General features: G+C 32.6%; 1 protein-coding gene across 3 annotated transcripts in view; it reads right to left on the bottom strand.

Moving 5' to 3' along the window:
* ATF7IP (activating transcription factor 7 interacting protein) overlaps positions 1–21047 on the bottom strand; it is a 104236-nt gene that overhangs the window by 57620 nt on the left and 25569 nt on the right. For 2 of the 3 annotated variants that reach the window (XM_039876413.1, XM_039876412.1), the window contains exon 2: positions 2278–3935. In XM_039876413.1, coding sequence (XP_039732347.1) covers positions 2278–3928 — 1651 coding nt within the window. In that variant the 5' untranslated portion in view covers positions 3929–3935. Of the gene's footprint in view, positions 1–2277; positions 3936–9488; positions 11028–21047 lie in introns of those variants that run through there. The other variant, XM_039876414.1, reaches the window with a different exon arrangement.

Genomic DNA, 21047 nt, shown 5'->3' with positions numbered 1-21047 from the left:
TCTTTGTAAAATTAAAACTGCTTTTTCTATTTGCTTTCTGTTGCTGCTCAGACCCATCATAACTACTATATTTAAAACAAATTTGCTAAAGAAGTGCCTAAAATAATAGAGATTTCCTATTAGTACTGCACATAAACGTTAACAGAGAAAGAGCCAGATCTCAGTACTTCAATTTATAATTTTGGTTTGAAAACATTAAAAGTTAGTCAAGAATAAAGAATCTGATGAAAGTAACACCTGAGCAGGTACAAAGTAACAAATATGACATGTAACAAATTTGGCTACCATATTAAAAAAACAGCATATAGTTTAAGTACCGATGAAGAAATTATACTTCAACCCACTAATTTTCTTAGGGGAAAGAACAAAAAAATAAAAGTTTAGTTACTGGCTAAGAAATTAAATCTTATCACTGACCTTACTCTGCTAATAGCATACAATCAGATAAGAGTCTAAAAGTAACCAAAAATAAACTCAATTGAGAATTTTTGAAGTATGCAATGTGGATGGCTTAATATTAATATCTGCATTTTATAGCACTGTGTGGGAGGGATGGTCTCCAATATCAAGATTCTGACATAAAAGTAAAATATATAAACTCATTAAATAAGCTACAATTTACTAAGGACTTGTCCCAGTGTCACTCTCTACATAAATACTTTTTGAATGAAGTTCACTCTAAGTATTATTAACTATTATCTTTCTGTTTGAAATCATTCAGTGGCTCCCTTGTGCTATCAGAATGCTTTAAACACTGTAACAAAGGTCCTCTATAATATACTTCTCTTATATTACCAATTATTCATCTACTCCACAAATATTTACTGAACACTTAACTGTAACCCAGGCATGATTTTGGCCTGATGGTGGTGGCTCAGTACAAGAGTGACAGCAGTGAAGACAAGAAGAAACTGGATTCTAGAGCTATTCTGGAAGGTAAAGCCAACAGGATTTCCTGAGGGGTTGGATATAGGATATAAAGGGAAAAGCAATGGCTCCAAGGTTTTGGCCTAAGCAAGTAGGATAAAGCTGCCATTAACAGGGATTATCTTCATTAAAACTCTATGTTATACAGACAGTGAAAGGCGAGTGCTTTCAGGAATACATCTTATAGTCTCATAAAGTCACTCTCCTCTAAACTTCCATAAGACCAATTTAACATTATTACTGTATTTACAGCTTTGCATTTAATGGTCTAGGTTTTAATTCGTCTGCATCCTGAGGGCAAGCACTAAATTTTATCTTTAAATCCCCAGAACCAAAGCGAGCCTGGCCTGTTTCATCAGAGATGTTTACTGAATGAATAAATGCTCTTGGGAAATGGAAGTCATCTTTTAATAATAAAAAATGTCTACCTCCAAAAGCTGGTATGATACTTTGGGGGAAGAGGGGAGGAGGGGGGAATCCTATGTCTCCTAGGCCTGCCTCATTTTTTTTTCTTTGAACAAACTAGAAACCAGATGCTATGTTTCATGCTATAAGGTCACTCCTCTCACAGAGTTCTAAGAGAACATGCTACAACGAGAACATAAAGATACTTACTCATGCCTGTCTGAAAGGAGCTGAGAAAGTTTCATATAGGAATCTTTGCGTTTGACCATGAAAGCAAAGTAGGATTTTTCTCATTCTCTCCTTTTTCTCTAGAGATTTAGGTTATAGAGGGATCATTCAGAAAATGAGAGGGAAGAGAGTAGGTTGGGTAAAATCAAGATGGCTGAGGAAGCAAATGGATGATGTCTTCATCAAATAGATAATCAGGCGTCAAGGTTTCTGGCTTCCAGTAATGGTGATGTCATTCCCCAAACAAAGAATATTAAAAGAATCAGATGTCAATGGGAAAATTAATTACCATATGTGATTTCTAACACTTGAAGCAAATAAATAGTAGGCTTTTATATTCTACACTTTGGTTGCTAAGTGATAGCAAGAACAATTGCTAGAATTTTGATCAATTATGCACTGACTTGACATTGTTATCTCATAGTGATATGTTAGTCCATCTTATCTCTTTTCCTAGACTTTAAGCCCCTTAAGGGCAAGGGACATATATTCTTACTTTATTTCTCTTTTTAGCACTTCACACAATGCTGCTCACAGAATGGATTGTATACTTTGTAATTGAATTCTGTGAAGTTAAAAGAATCTATGAAGTTAAGAGAATATTCTAATCACCATCGTTCTCAACTTTCTCTGCAACTAAAATTTAAAATTTCAAGTGTTTTGTTAAACAGTTTATTAAATCTAATAAAAAAAATTTAATTTAAATGATATGCCAACCTGGAGAGCATGTCTCATTTTGTGATATAACTTCAGGCTCATCTTTTTCACCTGAAATATCCTCTTCATCAGAGAGAACCAAAAAGGCTTCCTTTGGCAAACTCTCACTACTTTCTTGTTTAGATGGTGAACCAAAAGAACCTTCCATCTTCTCTTCCATATCTGGATTTGTTTCGTCAATTGGAAGGAGACAAGTTTTAGAGAAGCAACTAAGTTCATCTTCAGCAGGTGCAAGCTTTTCCAAAATAGGAATAATTTCATCTGTCTCCATAGAATCTGTATTGTCTAAGATATTCTCATTTTTGTCATCTTTTAAAACATTTTCACTAATGGTTTCTGCAAGGTCTGTAGAATTTTCATCTTCATTCTTTTTACTTTGGTCAATTTCCATACTGCTAGATATAGCCTCCTCTCCAAGAGTAGGTTCTGTGATAGCATCTTCTTCTACCTTCTTTTCATTTTTGGGAGGTAGATCTGAACAAATAATTCTATCATCTGTTTCTAGAGTTTCTTTATCAGCATCAATATTACTATCAGCTTTATTCTGCTCATCAAATGAGAAAATGTGGTCTAACTTTTCATCATCTCCATTTTTCTCAAGAAAATCATCACCTTTATTGCTAGTAGGTTCTGTAATGTCAGTTTCAGGAACTGGTTCACAAAGTAGTAGAGAAGTTGGTTCAAACATAGCATCAAAGGCTGATTCAGAAGTTGGTTTATCAGAAGTTGGTTTATCAGAAGTTGTTTCATCAGCAACTGGATCACCAGAGGCCAAATCACCAGAGGTCAGCTCACCAGAAGCCAGCTCACCAGAGGCTGGATCATCAGAGGCCACTATTCCAGAGGCTAAGTCGTCAGAGGCCAGATCACTGGAGATTGTTTCACTGGAGACTGGTTCACCATCAACTGGTTCACTAGAGACCAGTTCATCAGAGACCGGTTCACCAGACATCGGTTCACTGGAGACTGGATCACCAGAGGCTGGATCACCAGAGGCTGACTCACCAGAGACTGGTTCACCAGAGATCGACTCACCAGAGACAGGATCACCAGAGACTGGATTATCAGAGGTGGGATCACCAAAGGTGGAATCACAAGAGGTGGGATCAGCAGAGGCAGGCTCAGGAGAGGTGGGATCACCAGAGGTGGGATCACAAGCAGTGGAATCACTAGAGGTTAATATTTCAGAAGCCAGATCTCCAGAGGTCAAATCTCCAGAGGCTGTATCTCCAGTTGCCAGATCACCAGAGGCTGGATCACCAGAAGCTGGTTCAGCAGTCAGTTTAGAGACTAGTTCAGAAGTTATATTATTAGGAGACAAAGGTGCACATGTTAAATCATCATCTGGTTTGTTTTTTACATTAACATTTAAGGTACAAGGTGTTTCCTTCCATTCTGATTTTTTTTCAGGGTCAAAACAAAGTTCTTCAATGCCATTCACCTCGTCCTTGTCATTAATATAATCCATATTTTCCAAAGGTGAGGTTGGGTCCAAATCCCCATTTTCATGGTTGCCATTTAACAGCTTGACATCAGTTTTCAACAGTTCTTCTTTGACCTTGTACACTGCTTCAAGTTGTTGACGATCGCTCACCCTCATTGTTTTTCGAGCCTTAAAGACTTTTTTCTGAGGTTCTTCTATACTATCCATTTTGAATCTTTAAAGAGAGAGAGAAAAAGAATTTAATCACTGAAACAGAAGCCATCTAGTTACAGACTTACTGTAAATTGATCTTATAAGCAAGTAGCACTTCATGTAATTTTGAAACAATGACATACGGAAAGCATAATAATCCTTCCTATATGTTAATTTTCATATTTATTGGATTTATGTAATATGAAATTGATAACACAGGTACAGTCCATAAAAGATCAATTACTGGAAGTATTAGAAAAAAGTAACTAGTTTGTAGTTTGCATTCTCAGTAATCTACCAGATTCAAAGTCTGATGGTGATATATAGGCATAAGTAAGTAGGTGGAAGTAAAAAAGTAGATGGAGAAAGAAAAATAAAAGTATAAGAGAATAAAAACAGTAGGGGAATGGGAAAGAGGCATAAAGATAAGGAAAAAAGGAGGGAAAATTAAGGAACACATATGAAAGATATTTATAATAAGGCATATCTAGATTAACAGAACTGTAAATATATTAGTAAGAGATTGTCATCAAGAAAGTGAAAATGCAAACTCACATGAAAGAGGGAAATATCTGCAAATCATATATTTGCAAATAACATACATGAGAACTTGCATCTAAAAAATATAAAATACCCCTAAAACTGAATAACAAAAACAAAAGTTTTATATGGGCAAAAAACCTGAATGGACATTTGTCTAAAAGATATACAAATAGTCAATAAACCAATAGTCAATAAGCAATAAACATGAAAAGATGCTCAACATCATTAGTCATCAGAGAAATGCAATGAAAACCACAATGATATAACATTTCACACACAGCAGATGGCTATAATCAAAGAGAAAAACATACTGGCAAGGACACGGACAAATTGGAACTCTCACACAATGGTGATGGGACTGTAAAATGGTACAGCTGCTCTGGAAAAGAGTTGGCAGTTCCTCAAGACGTTAAACAATAATCATTACTTTTCTATCTTTCCTTTTTTGTAAGGTATGTATGTAAAGCTATAAATTTCCTTTAGCACTACTTGAGCTGCATCTCACATTTTAATGTGTCATATTTTCATTGTTCTGTTAAAACATTTTCTAGTTTCTGTTGTAATTTCTTTCACCAATGAGATATTTAGAAGGAAGTTTCTTAAAAACAAGTAATACATTATGGCCATTTGAAACTTATTAAAAATATACATGGTTTCATATTCAAAATTCAAGCAATGTAAATTGTGAGTCGTGAAGCATTATGGTTTTATTTCAGGCCACTGGTGTCCACTTGATAAAATATATTAGAGCTCTAAGTCCCAATACCTCAGAATGTGACCTTATTTGGATAGGGTCTTTGCAGAGATAATCAAGTTAAAAGTCCTTAGAATGAGCCTCAATTCAATATTATTGGTGTCCTTCTGAAAAGGGGAAAATTTGTACAGAGTTGCACACATGGGAAGAACACCGTGTGAAGACTGGAGTTAGGCTGCACAAGCTGCAACTAGGAAAAAGGTCTGGAACAGATCCTTCCTTAGCTCCTTCAGGAGGAGGAGTATGGCCCTTCTAATACTTTGATTTCAAACTTCTAGCCTCCAGAACTGTGAGATACGAAACTTCTGCTATTTTTTGAAGAAAAGCAATGTAATTCACCATATAAACAGGATAGAGGGTGAAAATAAAAGACCATCTGAACAGATACAGAATATTCATTCATTGGACAAAATTCAACACTGACTCATAATAAAACTCTCAGAAAACTTAACAATAAAGGAAACAACTCAAATCGCATAAAAGTTATCTACCAATAAAAGTATAGACATCATACTTAATGGTGAAATAAGATCAAAACCAAGACAAGGATGTTCTCTATCACCATTTCCATGTTAATATCCGGCCAGTGCAGTAAAGCAAGCAAAAGAGGGCAAGGATTTGGTCCTGGAGAAAGAGGCCACCAGTCAGTCTATAGTAGAATAAAACAAAGTCCTTTAAGGACTAAGATGTACAGGGAGCTAGAATAATATTTTTACATTGAATGTTCATTTACCATCACTATTACCAGTAGGAATGACGGTAGGATATACTTGCTTTGGCTACAGAAGGGAAAAAAGCAGACTCTGAGGTCTCAGAACTTATCTGAGGCTCACAGGTAGGCCTTAATGTTATTATACACTAACTTAATGCTTATAGCTAATCCATGTTGTTCTGTTGAACATAAAACCATCTCAACATTCAAATTAAATAAGGTCACTGTGTAACCCATAAAAAGAAAACAATTATCTCTCTTTCTCTGACTAAATGAGTGATGGCTACTCCTTTATCAATTGCAGCTTTATCCTCACTATAGATAAGGTTTATATTGAGATACCCAAGCAGAGAATTGCCCCAAATTTCTGACAGCACCCAACCACAAGTGAGGTTCTTCCTCCTCCAATCCTCCACAAAATAACCCAACCTGTACAATACAATGACCAAATTCTATACTAGGTTTTCTTCTAACATTCTCTTGCCAATGTGCCCCAGTTTCCCCATAGTGAGCATTCTTCCTCACTGCAACAAATAATACAAATAATAAACCCAACTTATTCAATTACAGGTGTTCCTGGTGTTCCATTCCTTCAGTTGCAAGGCATAAAACAATAGCATAGCCTGTATGCTGTAGGCCAATACGGCTTGAGAACCTACTACTTTGTCACAGTACTACTAAACTGTGATAAATTCTTCATTCATTTTCTCACACTAAGAAAATTACTTATATTTCTTAGTCTTCCTAGCCTTTTAATTTAAATTATAGAACTGAGTAAAACTATTTAGAAAAATTATCTTGCAATTGAATAGAAACTTCAATGCAAAATTATCACAGGCACTATTTTAAGGATTATATATGGTAGTCTAAAACTTAAACTTCAATTTTTTCCCACCCACTATCCATTCCAAACTCCTGCTAACTGAAATGAAAAATTTTCTGCAAAGATACAATGCACATTTTGTAGTCACTTTTCCCTGCTGATCCAAACACACAAAATAATTAAATTTATCAAGTATGGTTATCCTTTAAATATTTTCAAACACTGATTGCAATTCTTTTTTTACTTTGACCTCATAATATCCACATTTCTCAGCTGTTGTATGAATAGCTGGCAGTTCTTACTGGTGGCAATAAAAGCTAACATTATTCTAAAAGAAAGTATATTTTCATATTTTTTAGTAACTCCATTACAAATATGAATTCTGCAGACAGAGACATGGATTTGAACTTCAACTTGCCCATGTACTTTTGTGACACTGGGCAAGTTACCTAACGCTGCATTTTTTAGTTTCAGCTACCTTATAAAAGGAATATTAATACCTACCACAAAAGTTGTAGTGAAGATTAAACGAGATTCTATACATTAAGCCCTTAGAATATAGGAAGCACTCAATAAATGTTATCATAACTGTCTAGGTATATTCAGGGTATTTTTAGGCATAAACTAGATAATCTAAGACAAATATCTCTTAAATACTTTTGTATATGAATTAGAAAATCTAACATGTAAATATCACCACCAAATAACATTTAATAAACTGCCGCCACCAAATAACACTTGATAAAAATAAATAGAATCCAAGTAAGCTGATTTTATCAACAAAATTGCCATTCAATTCAGAAACAATAAAATACTGTACAAAGAATTACAGAATAACTACCATCTATACCCACAAGGGAGCACACTACAGCCACTTACCAGATCTTTTGTGGGTTCTAAGTATAATGAAAAACAGACAAAGCAATAAGGAAGTAGCATGAATAACCAGTTCAAACTAGTTCAGCCATATCTGTGCAAACCAATCAGCAGTAGGTTTTTAAAAATCTACTTTGCATAAGCAAAGTATATTTAAGAAAGACACACATTAGAGAAGGGTGTGTTACCTGCAAACAAGTCTCCATGGCTGTATTACCGGAACAAAACATTTCTAAGGATCATTTTAAATATCATCATCTGTAACTGAGATGCTATTCATGAAACTGTTCCACAAAAGAAATACTACTTTTTTAGGTGGCAACATTAGAATCATGAAGCTCTCACATGACTGTAATTCATTTTTCCGAGAAAAAGCATCATATCTTACAGTAGAAAATGTCTGCCATGTCTAGAAGTAAATATGTAAAACGTGAACTACTTTCTCCTGAAAATATTTTTTCATGAAGAAGACAGTCAAAAAAAAAATGAAGTCCTTATATTTAGATTCAAGAAATCTGGAGGAAATATCACTAATAAAATCCTTCTCTACAGCATTAACAAGGGTTTTTCACCTTTACCAAAGGAATTTATATTTAAATAACCAAGGAGGATGAGTTCTGCAAGTTAAGTTTCTATGGCTTGGAATTTTTTTTCAAATTTTGGGTAAGTTATTTTTAGGGAAAGTTCAATGAGCCTCTTCTTTACATGAAAACATTTTCTTCTCTACTTCATCCCCTTCCACCCAATCCTTTCACTCTTCTTTCTAGCTAAGAGCCCATAGCTATGAAACAACAAAGGGGAAGTATTACCAAAAGCTGTAATGTCTTAGCCTACAATCTGCCTGCTTAAAAAGCTCAAGAATTTGAGTGTTTGTTCAAGAGCTGCTCAGAAACTCAGCCAATCAGTAGCCAGCATTCTGATTCCTGCCCAGCAACAGGAGACAGACAATAAGGTCAGAGAAACATAGTTAAAACCTGGATTTGCAATACTTCAGTGAGGTTCTTTTTCTTGTCTGATATAAGTAACCTAGAACATAACTGCATAAAATCCTAAATCCATAGACAATGCATTAAATATACCACATAAATAAGATTTACACCTTTTATGCTATTTTAATTATCTTCCTTTAAATGTCCGTGAATGTTTCCAGAAAGATAAATCAATTCCTTACCTGGGAAATGAGTGAAACATGGACAATGCCTAACAAGAACATACTTTTCTACACAATAGGTTAGAATCTACAAATGTAAATTTCTTTTTAAAAATCTATAGTCATTAACATTTATAAAACATTTATAACTAAAAATGCAGCGAATTCTTAAATCCAAATGACTTAGGATTATTTTCATACCCACCTATCACTATTGTTATAGACTTTCAATTCCAAAAATTAATTGTATTCTGAACCCAAAAGTTTACTGTGGATAACATTATACAGTATTTTGTTGTCTACTGCACTGACCTGACTTGACTTGATTAGCTAATGAAATTAAAATGTCTGATTCTTGACAACCTATTTTAAGTGTTGTAAGTACAATTATTACATCCTTTTCTCCTTAACTACTTTTCACAGCAGGTTACAAAAACGTTATATGAGCTCTCCCCTTTGGAAACAATAAAGCAAATGTGTGGATTACACAGTAAATAAATATTCATGTAAATTGAAGGGAAATTTTTCTTATATTGCATCATTCAACATTCCTTTAAAAGTAAAATTGTAAAATAAAAATAGGAAATCTGTCATAAGAGTATATTTGTTCTCAAATTCACTACCTGTCAAATTATCTTAGTAAACAAGTTTTTTCAAATAAACCTCATTCTTTTCTCCTTCAGTTAAAGATGAACCTTGTAATTTTTCAAAACATACCCAAGAAGGAGCTTGCTGCAGCCATACTCTTAGTTTATACAATCTCCCCATAGGCAAAATAAATCAGCAGCTGCTTCAATGCTTCAGTCCTGTGAGAGAGCTGAAATTCACCGTCTGATTGGCTTAAAGCCGTAGTTGCCTAAAACCAATCAGACATCAGCAGCAGAACCTTGCCCAGCAACAAGGGAAGCAGATGAGGGCAAGTGCTTTACCAAGAATCCAAATGGTGTGAAAATATACAGTGAACAGTGAAATTGAAACATATTTGTAATATACCCCCAGATCCTTTGTCTAAATAACAGGTCTGCGGTAGAGTTTTTCTTAGTAAATAAACAAGGGCCTATATTACTGCTTTCCAAGAACAGCCTTAACTGACAAAAACAACAGGGAGTACCAGGATTGTTGGGTCAAAATGCACACTCATACAAACATTATATTAACTCAAAGTTATGAATACCTGGTTAAGTATATTTAAAAATAAAACAGCAAACTGGCAAAATATTAAGCAAAGGCATTTAAGTCAACTTGACAGTTCTATCTTTGACACAGGCACTCAAATTACACTCATGTTGTTAACTGGCATTAGTATAACATTATTCTGAATAATGGTATGCAGAAAATAATTTTCATTCAACTTTCGGTTTTCATTAAACAGCTTAAATAAACATTAGTCGACAGACCTAATAATGGCCTTCTCATAATAACTGATGCTGATGATTCCTAGCCTTTTCAGAAATGCAACTCTGCTACTAGATTTTTAAGTTCTCAGTTGAGAACTGTGTGGTTTTATTTTTCACTCAATTTTGAGAAATTTGTAACAATCCTGAAAACAAAATCATAAACAATAATCAGTGTACTCATAAAAAATGTTAAAAATCTGTTTTACTGTTTACTGCCCATTATTGAGATTGGTGAACCTGATAATACAATGGTTCATCCACCCTGACACTTATCTGCTCAAATTTAGTGAAAAGACTTTCAAAATTTTTATCTTAAATACTGGATATCTCATCTCTTAATTATTTTTCTAAAACTTTAGTAAAACTTGATCACTACTTTCACTACTTCTGTTAAAAATCCCACATTTTTTTGTTTTCTACAAGTTCTCTCGGTCACTCACAAAGCAGTGGCAATATTTACTTGACGCAGAGCACTCTATATTTCACAATTCTTCAATTCTGCTATACTATGGTTCTCTCAATTACATAAAAACACTGTCAAGAGCTATCCTACCATGTTTTAAAAAAATATTAACTGGTGAAATCTGTTCCTTATCTACCTAATACTCACAAAGTCAGTAAAATATTTAGTGATCATGATATTTGACATCTCAACAAATAACCCCTTCTGCCTATCATCAACCTAATGATATTAGGTGGGGTATCAAAATGCGGAATGGAATAGGCCTTTAACTAAATTTTAAAATATAATCAACAACAAAGAAAATAGGGAATTTGCTTTACACCAATTCCTTGGACAAAGCAAGAACAAATCATGTTCTTGAAATATTGGTTACATTAAAACCAGAATGGTCACTACACTAACTTGTTATATTCGTTGCTACATTTTGAGAAATTCTAGAAAAAAAAAAGCAAGATACCTTAAAATCACTTCTCCGAGTGTATTTTTGGGATCATTCTGTTACACAGGCAAATTAAAACTAATTGATGACCTTATCTAAAATATGCAATTTTAGAATACATTTATCAAATTACATCTTCTTAGAAAAATTAAGTCCATTATCATCAGGGCCCTACCACCCCAATACCACCTATGTATACAATGAGTGAAGTTACAGAAGGCCATGTTATTTTTAACTGACACTTAATCAAGGGGCAATTATATGTCAGACACTATACCAAGGCCTATTCTTTTCTCTTTTCAGTGACAATTTATACAAATTCAACTTTACAAATGATCTGAATTAATGTATCAATAACCATGCTACTATCATGCATTCCATTACATAAATAATAATTTTAACGTAGAAGGTGAACCAAACACCCAATTCAGCACGTAGTTGTTTTTATTAGCATAAGCATCCTTCTTATGTATTTTAGCCTAAATTGTGCTACCATGGAGTGTTCTATTTTATCAGCAACAAACTGTTAATGATAATGTTAAGCAATAAACTATATGATATTTGCCACAATTTTCCTCTCTCCCTCTTTTAAAATGAAGAAGTCATTGAATATAATTGTTAAGGCCAATCTGTAAAAACAGAAAGCAGAATTAGTGGTTGCCTAAGGTTGGGGGGTTGAGAGGAAATGAGGAGTGGCTGCTAAAGAGTACAGGGTTTCTTTACATGGTAATAAAAATATTCTAAAATTAATTGTGGTAATGGTTGCACAACTTCTGAGTATTTTTAAAAACCACTGAGTTGTACACTTTAAACTGGTGAACTGAATGGTATATAAATTATATCTAATTAACTTATTTTTAAAAAATAGCAGAACCACAGTTGAATACTTTGCTTTTCACTTGTTTTGAACCTAACCTCCCTTTACTAGGCCATACTTCAAACATGGACAAAATTACACCAAAAGAACTGAGCACTGGTTCATACTTGGGAATTTTATATTACCAGGCCAATAAGTACATTTGTGATTATTAAACCAGTGATGAAAGAAAGGCAATACATGTAAAATAACAGCAGCCTTGTTTTCTATATGTACATCTTAGATAACCTGATTACTCTTTTTCTCTGTCCTAAATGGGACATAATTCTATAGTATGTTTATCTTGCAGGATGGTAGCAATAGACATGCGATACTCAGAACAAAACATTTTATCAACAAAAAAACAGTACTGAACATGGCATGGATGAGTACACCATGTATGTACATTAATAAAGTTTTCTACACATACTAGAAGGACTAGACAGTCTTAAGGGAAACAGAAGCATTCTCTTCCATTTTAATCTGACACTATAACCAAAGGCCTTATATGTAATTAATGTTGATCAATTTCTTTTAAAATGAGGTATACCCACTGAACTTTCTGGAGTTACATAAGGCTTAGTAACATTTTATCAATATTGTTTTTATTCATTTGATGTATCTCACCACCATTTACTCTTATTTGCCAGTACTTTAAATGTATCTTTTTAGAAATAATTATAAGTGAACCAAAATATCTATATTTTTGTATTGTTTGGCACATCTCATCAATGTACCTAGTACATTTAATATTAATACATTTTAAGTGTCCAAAGCTTAAAATATGCTGACATCACTTAACAAAAATAAATAAATAAATAAAAGATTCTGGTATAATATTAATAAGCTACATATTGCTTGGCACATAGTATACAGTTAGAAAATACTGGCTAAAAGGATGATGTGCTACACATATATATCTAATATCTAAAATAATTCTTAAATGATAAAACTAAATTATTCTTTTAGGAAGCAAAGGTAGAAATCTAAAATATTTTTGACAGTTGTGAACTATCGTGCTGGTATGTTCACATATAAGTTTAGACACAGAGGACGACTTCTCTTTGGGGAGTCAGGATGCTTATTTACTAAAAAAAGTGACAATATATGCCCACTTATACATAATGCTGCCTCTGACAGAGTATAATACAGAGCACCACTAAAATTAACGAAATATGACATGAAAGACATTTTTCAAGCCTTAAAGCTTTAGTTTGATTTCATATTTCAAAAATAAAACACCATTTTGAAAGAAAACTACTTTTATTTTTTAATATATAATGATGAAAATCTTCCTTAAAATAATAAATATACCCCAAAGGGAGCCCCCTGCAGCCATCTTATCAGTCCTCTCATAGCAACAGAAACCTAATATAATTTGCATAGTCACTGTGGTTGGCTATAGGAAGCAAGCTCTTGTAACCAATTAGAAGGCTAGAAATTGGGCAACCACAAGAGAAGAAATTTAAAATCTGCCTGGCAACAGCCTAAAAATAGAAACAATATGTTAGTATGAATCCCAGAATAGAAATGAATATAAGAGCAAAACTACCAACAAAAAACACTTTATTTTCTTGGAGAAAAAGATGTGTTTCGCATTTCATCAATATTAACTTGGTACCTTTCCTTAGTAAGTGGCATTTAAAAAAAATAAATTCTAAGCTAAATAAGCCACTTTCAAGTTACATGTAATTATTCATATTATTTTGTCTATATATGTACATATGTGTGTATGTAGATAAACATTTAAGCCTTTTTTCTTGAGAATAATGAGGTGCTCTGATTACAGTTCTAGTGTCTCTAATCTCCAAAATCTCAACAGCACTGTATTTTTTTCTAGCATTTTTACTGGCAATTATTTGGGAAACTGGCTATGTGTTAAAAGGCTGCTTGCTGTGTGTTAAAAATACAAAGATTAAATAACTTTTCACAGCAGATTTCTAAATAGGGTGGGGATTATGTCTTATTCATTTTTAACACAAACTTGTTCCAACACAATGTCCTTTATACAGTAGGCATTTAATAATTATTTTCTCAAAATAATTCCTGTCAGTGAGGAAAACAAATTATTGTTCATATCAAGTAAAAATTGAATCAAACATGTAAAAATATAATCTGTATAATGCTATTTTTGATTTTTTCAATTTTGTTTAAAGTAGGGTAAAGCTGATAACACTTGACATTTCTTATTATTTTACCTAGATAAGGTAATGTATTTCATCATTCTAACTATGCAACCCAATAATGCTTAATATGCAAGTTTCAGAATACATTCCAAATTTACCATGGAGTGGATTTTAATTCCTAAAGATGGCAAATAATGTTCAGTCTAACGTACTAACTATGAAGATTATGGGTCAGTCAGAAATGACCAAATATTTCTCTCTCTCTCTCTCTCTCTCTCTCACACACACACACACACACACACACACACACACACACAGAAAAAGGAAAAAACTTTTTCATTTCAAGAATTTGAATTATAGCTGCTAAAAGGCTGGTTAGACAGTTGTCATGTTAAAAGAAATGCTATTTATCAGAGTACATGTTCTATCCATTTCTTACATCGAACTCCATCAGTGTGTTTTAATGAAATGGTAAATTAATTTCAAAATGTTTTGTTTACTATTTGTTATACAAAATGCAAATGGATTCATATACTCAATAGTAGGAAAATTTTTAATTATGAAAATTACATGTAAAGGACTTATTTTAATCACGAATAAAGCTTAAAAGCAATGCCTTTAAAACACACAGAAATGCAGACAGTTTTAAGTAACAAAAAGATCTTCAGTGAAGGATGGAAAAAAATTAAATGAGTAATCCACTGAGTAACAATTCTTTTAATCTAAATATCTAAGGATAGCTAGATTTTAAAATTAAGTTTAACCAAACTTTTAAAAAACATACTGTTATTTTAAATGCAGGTCCGGATAAAAAGTAACTTAGCTTATTGTCTTATTTTTCTTAATGTTGTATTCATATGTGACTTAGATATACAGAATCTAACTACAGTTGTATTCACATCTTTAACTTAAAGATTATATGTACATAATTTGTTTACTTATCTAAACAAATAAACTATGATCATTATCACAAAGGAAAGAAATGTGCATTAACCTATGAGTTACGATAGTGGGGAAGAATATAACAAATGGGTCAAATTTTATAACAAGGCATTACAAGTGGGAAAAATTATTTTATAATTCCAGATATGTAAGTAGAATATCGCTTTAAATATAAATCTCAGCACTTCAGTTTTTCTTCAGTATTATTTAAAGCAGTTATCGTCCTTTTCAATTTTTACTTACATCATCCAGTTTTATTTCAAGAGAACAGAAAATGCATGATGTCTGCAGAACATTATTTAAAGCAGTCACACATCTTATTACATACCTAGCAATCTGAATTTTGGGTGGATTGAATAATCGATGGCACCTTAGTGTTACTAATTAGTACAGCAAATAAAATGCCCTGCATAAGTTTAGATAGTTCCAGAAACTTCACTTTCCATCATTCCATTCTCTCTCCCCTCTTCTGACCCTCCCCATAAGAACATGCAGGAGTTTCAAATGTCAGCTGAGAGCCAGATGTTCTGTGGCCCTAGCCTATGTGTATGGTAAGTCTAATTTTAATAACAAATATAACTAAACTAAAGGAAGAACCCTAATCTTTCATATCCTAAGGAAACTTAAGTTCTTCTTTGTACTTCTTATTTTCCTATTATTTTTCTCTTCTGTAGCAAAGCAATATTGCTAATACCTTATCCCTCCTTGTTGATCTAATTAAAATTACATTTACCGCAACTTTGAGCTAATCCTATTTACAAATTTACATCTTTCTTCAATCAGAACTTAAGAAAAAAAGTTATGCAAGAGTATAGCAAGATCTCTCCTGGGCATACAACTCAAAATGGACCAGCACTTCCCCCAGGGAGCAAAAGAAGAAAAATTGTATTTCCACTCTAAAATTTTCCTGGCAAATACTACATAAGAATATAATCTATATGTTTTTGGCAAAAATTCCTAAGAAGCTTAGTTTCACAGACTGGGATGTCAGAAGCTTTTATTAAAAGTTTATGATATATTTTAAGAAAATACAGAGTTCCTTTATCCAAAACTAAGAATTATCATTTTGTTTCACCTTTTAGAACCTAAAAAAAATCTGCAGAGATCTGAGCGAAAAACACTATACTTTGGAAACTCTTCTGACCTCTGTCCTAACCATCATACAAAATGATCTAATGTTCTCCACCCATTCAATAAACATATTGACTGATAACCACAATTACACTGAGTTCTCATGATCTTCTGCTTTCATGTAAACCTGTTCATACTAGTTGTGCTTGTTATGTGCTTGTTATTTTATTATAAATTACAAAATACAATTAAATTTTGTGTAAACTGATGAAATATGAGTGCAAAAAAAAAAGAGCTGCTAGATATGCATCAGTAAGAGAGGCTGCTGGAGGAAAAAAAACGCAGACTGGGGAGTTTGGTTTAGGCAAATTATTTAACATTGTTAGGTCTAAAGTTTTCCATCTGGAATAAATGGAAATTAAATTACAAGACCTGAAAGGATCTTTTAAGTTTTGATTCTTAAATAAAATTTTAATAAATTCCACTCCAAAATATACTGCTCTACTGAGGAATGGTAAAGATAGGTTGGTGTATTCATGTATTCAGCACTTATCAAAAGCCATGTAGGTAACTATTATAGGACAATTTTTAAGATATTCTATTCTAGAGAAACAATATGATTAACAGTATAACATATATAGCCTAACACTATAAAGTGTTATGGTATAGAGACTTTAATATAAATGTTGAAGAGAAATATAAACAATAATACAATGTATGGATATCTTTCTACATGAATGACCATGAAAATTAGAAGTTCTCTACTTTCCATTAACTGTCATTTTCCAACATAGACTGTTTAAACCTAATAATAAAAAACATGCTTTCAAATGTGTAATTACAAACAAAACCTCTACAGAGCCATTATTGTCTTCCAGATTGGGTTGGTATTCCCAATTTTTGTGACCCGATTTCTGAAAACTGTGAATAAAGAATCATTCAAATTCGAACGGAAGGGAGGAAAAAAAGTATGCCTTTCTTTCCAATTTCAATTTCAACTGCACTTCTGCTCATAACTCTATTTATAATTCAGTTATACCCACAAGACTTCACATGTAGTTGCTAAGCAACAGCAACATGCTGAGTTCAGGGCTATTGGAAATCTGGCTCTCTGCCAAATGAAAATATTTAACTGAGCCTAGAGCCTCCAGAATTTAAAGAAGAATAGGGGGGAAAGGGGGAGAAATCCCAAAGAAATACAATGATAAACACAATAAATCACAAGCTCTTTGTAAGGGTTCACAAATTCACATGAAGAACCTTATTTTGACATTTACGAATATTTATTATTTTTCTCCTAACTTTATCATCTTTTTAATGTTGAAATAAAATCTCTGAAGCTATTCTATTGGAAAACAGAAGACATATGATTACCCAACATGTCATTGTTAATGGCATAACAATTGACTCAACAAATATATTGTGCAAAAAGAACAGCTCTTAGACTAGGAGAGCAGTCTGTGAGAAATGACTTAAGATTTTCTATGTTGGACCTTTAAGGCCAGGACACAAAAACCTATACATTTTCTTCAGATTCCTTTATCCCTGTATGTTTGGTTAACTACTAAAAGAAGAGATAAATTTTCTACCCTAAATTGCACCTTTCCAATTTTAGACACCTTTAATATTTAAAAAATTAAGCATATTCAGAAATTTATTAACATAATTACAAAAATTAACTGTCATTTTTCAATAGAAATTGAAAAGGTATTGCACATGGTTCAACACTCATTAACTGATAAAATTAAAAATTAAACAACATAAAGATTGCTCCTTAAACTGACAATGGCTACTTCAAACCAATAGGAAACTTCATATTTAGTGGTAAAATACCATAAACATTTCCACTAAAGGCAAAAACAAAAAGTATGGTACTATATTCAGTACTGTTCTAGAAATCCTGACCAAAGCGGTACGAACTCAGAAAATACAATGAAGACATTTAATTCAGAATAGCAAGAAAACAGTATCTAGAAACATTAACATATATGAAAAAATTCAGAAGTATGAAAATATGTAAAATATTAGAGCTATGTTGGCTATAAGACTCAATATAGAAAAATATATCAATTTCAAAGGTACATAAAGTAACCACAAATTTTGAGAAATACTTGAAAAATAAAAAGCATAGTTATATGGGATTAGTATCCAGAATAAGAAAGAACATCTATTAATGAATAAAAAGGACAAACAATTCAAAAGAAAAATAAACAAGAAACATAAACAGGCAATCTATACAACAAATATAAGATGTTCTACCTCATTAATAATCTGCAAAAGAGAAAAAACAATCAAAAAATACATTTTTAGACATTAGACTAGCAACTATTTATGGTAAGCAATAATGTACAAAAATGAGCAGTCTCATACACTGTTAGTAGAAGACTTTATTGTCATAACCATATTTAAGGACAAGTAGGCAGGAAGTGTGCATCTCTTTGACACATCGAAGACACTTTGAGATATCTAGCTTAAGACACACTAATATGCTTAAAAAGGTAATGTATTAGGATAACTATTACTGCACTGTAATAGCAAAAATACAAACAAATTTAACATCCATCACTAATAGTTTTAAAAAATACTGGAGCATCCACACTAAAGATCACGGACACTAAGAAGTTAAGAAGAGTGTGGTACACCTCTTTTATGGGCATCAATTTAAGTGTACAACAAAGCAGCTATATAACTCATAGTGCTTAAGAGTGCAAACATGAGCCAGACGTACTTTTTTGAATACTGGTACTATAATTTCCTCCTAGTTAAGTTACTTATCCAAGATATCTATCCTCTCCTTGTTTCAGTACTCTCATCTGTGAAACTGAGACTATAATAATGCCTGTCTTCCTAAGAATGTTATGGGGATTAAATGAGAAAATAAATGGAAAGTACTTAGATATATAAGCAGTCGATAAATGTTTCCAGTTTTTATGCCATTATGTTTTAAAACAAAAATAATTTCTATTTCTAACCATTTATATATACATTCAAGTGATATTTTAAAGTCAGGAAGGATAAATGCCTAACTAGTTACAGTACTTTACTAGGGGTGAAGAAAAGAGGATGTAAGTATAGACTTTCACTTAGACTTGATGTGCCAGTTTAAATTTTCACACTGAAAATACATTCCTGTAGTAATTTGTATCTTAACAGTTATGCTCATTTGACTTTCCTCTATCTCTTCTGTATTAATGTTAATTAAGCAGGGCAGCAGTGATATTTATTAATGTGGATAGAGTAGTGACCCATATAGTAGGGACACAAAGCTCCTGAAGAAAGAGGAAAGGGAAGATACCATGCAAAAGACAAATTCCGAGCATATGCAATGAGCGGCAAGTACTATTTGCCCACCTTTCACAATCATTTGAGCACATACACCCAAAGTAAAACAAGAAATCTCCAATACAAAATGAATTTTTAATTAAAAAAGGCAAAAAAGTTGGAGCAAACCTAAAACAGTTAATGAAAAAGACTTTATTTTAAGTAGTGATAATGTCCTCAGGTGCATGGGATGTTATTTCATAAAACTACCTGCACACAAGGAGATGCATCAAAAAATCAACGCGCGCAAAATCTTAAATTTCAAAATGTCATTCTCAAATAACCAAAAGAAAAAATTAAAGCTAAGGGGCGCGCCAGTCACACCAGAGAGCAACTTTCATAGAGTTAGAAAAAAGAACTTGAGGAAAAAATTAGAGAATAAGGGGAAAAATGATAAGCGGAGCCAACACACACACACACACACACACACACACTCTCTCTCTCCCGGCTCTCTCCCCTCGTTCACTTTCTCCATATGAAAAAGAAGCCTACTGGTTATCAAACAGACTAAATTAAGAGCTCAGAAGCAATTTTAACAGACATATTATGTTAAGATTCCAAGAAAAACCAGTATGAAAGAAAATGTTAGTAACAAAAAGAGTAAAAAATCATTTAACTACAAAGGAATAAAGATTAAACTGACATCAGACTTGATACTGAATGCTAAAATAAACAACAATGTCCTCAAAGTTTAAGGGGAAAGCTATTTTTAGCTTAGAATTCTATTGTCAGAAAAACTAGCAATCAACAGGACAGAGAAATAAAGATATTACTCTGAGCAAAGACTGAGGAAACGGATCCTTGCTAAAATAATTTCATAGGTATACTATAAGTATAAGACAGTAAAAGACCCTAAGAAGGAACTCAGACATGAGAAACTGCAATGCTCCAAAAAACAAGTAAAACTCATGGACACACTGAAATAATTAAGGATCCATCATCTTTAAAATAAATATTGTGAAATTAAAATCCCAGATAATTACAAAATGAAAATTAACAGATTTAGGAGTTGCTGAATATGGGGCAAAAACAAAGAAAACTATCATCCTAAAAATAACAGGTTTTAAGCTGGGTAAAATGACAAAAATATCATTTGATATGTACTAACAAGAGACATAGCTTATAATAAAACAGAAAATTAACAGATGAAAGATGATACACAAGGCAAATGCTAACAAAAAAAAGTTAAGTATACATGTAAAACCTATACATAAAATAAAAAAGAATTCAAATTGAAAATCAAGTAATGGTATAAAAAAGATATTTCCTACTGATAAAAGGTACAATCCACTAGAAACATGTATCTTTGATGTACCTAAATAATATCACTTCGAATCCCATAAAACAAAACCAGACTTAAAAATTTCAGAAATAAACTAATAAATCCACAATCAGAGATAAACACACCTCTTCCTAAAGTCTACAGATGAAGAAAACAAGTGATATAAAGAATGCATTTCTCAAATAATATGCTAGAAAAAAATAGAATTGCATATTTAATAAACCCCATATGTACATTTTTATGAACACATCCAAAATACATTAATATTGACAATGAATGTGGGAACAAAGAAATATTAACAACTTCATAAACAAAAAAATCACACAAGGTCACAATCTGTGGCCACAACATAATAGATAAACAATGAAATGACAGGAAA

Source organism: Pteropus medius, unplaced genomic scaffold, assembly GCF_902729225.1.
Source record: "Pteropus medius unplaced genomic scaffold, Ma_sr-lr_union100, whole genome shotgun sequence".
Lineage (NCBI taxonomy): Eukaryota > Metazoa > Chordata > Mammalia > Chiroptera > Pteropodidae > Pteropus > Pteropus medius.
Note: the sequence above shows the minus strand (reverse complement) of the source record. Positions and strands in the feature narration are given on the sequence as shown.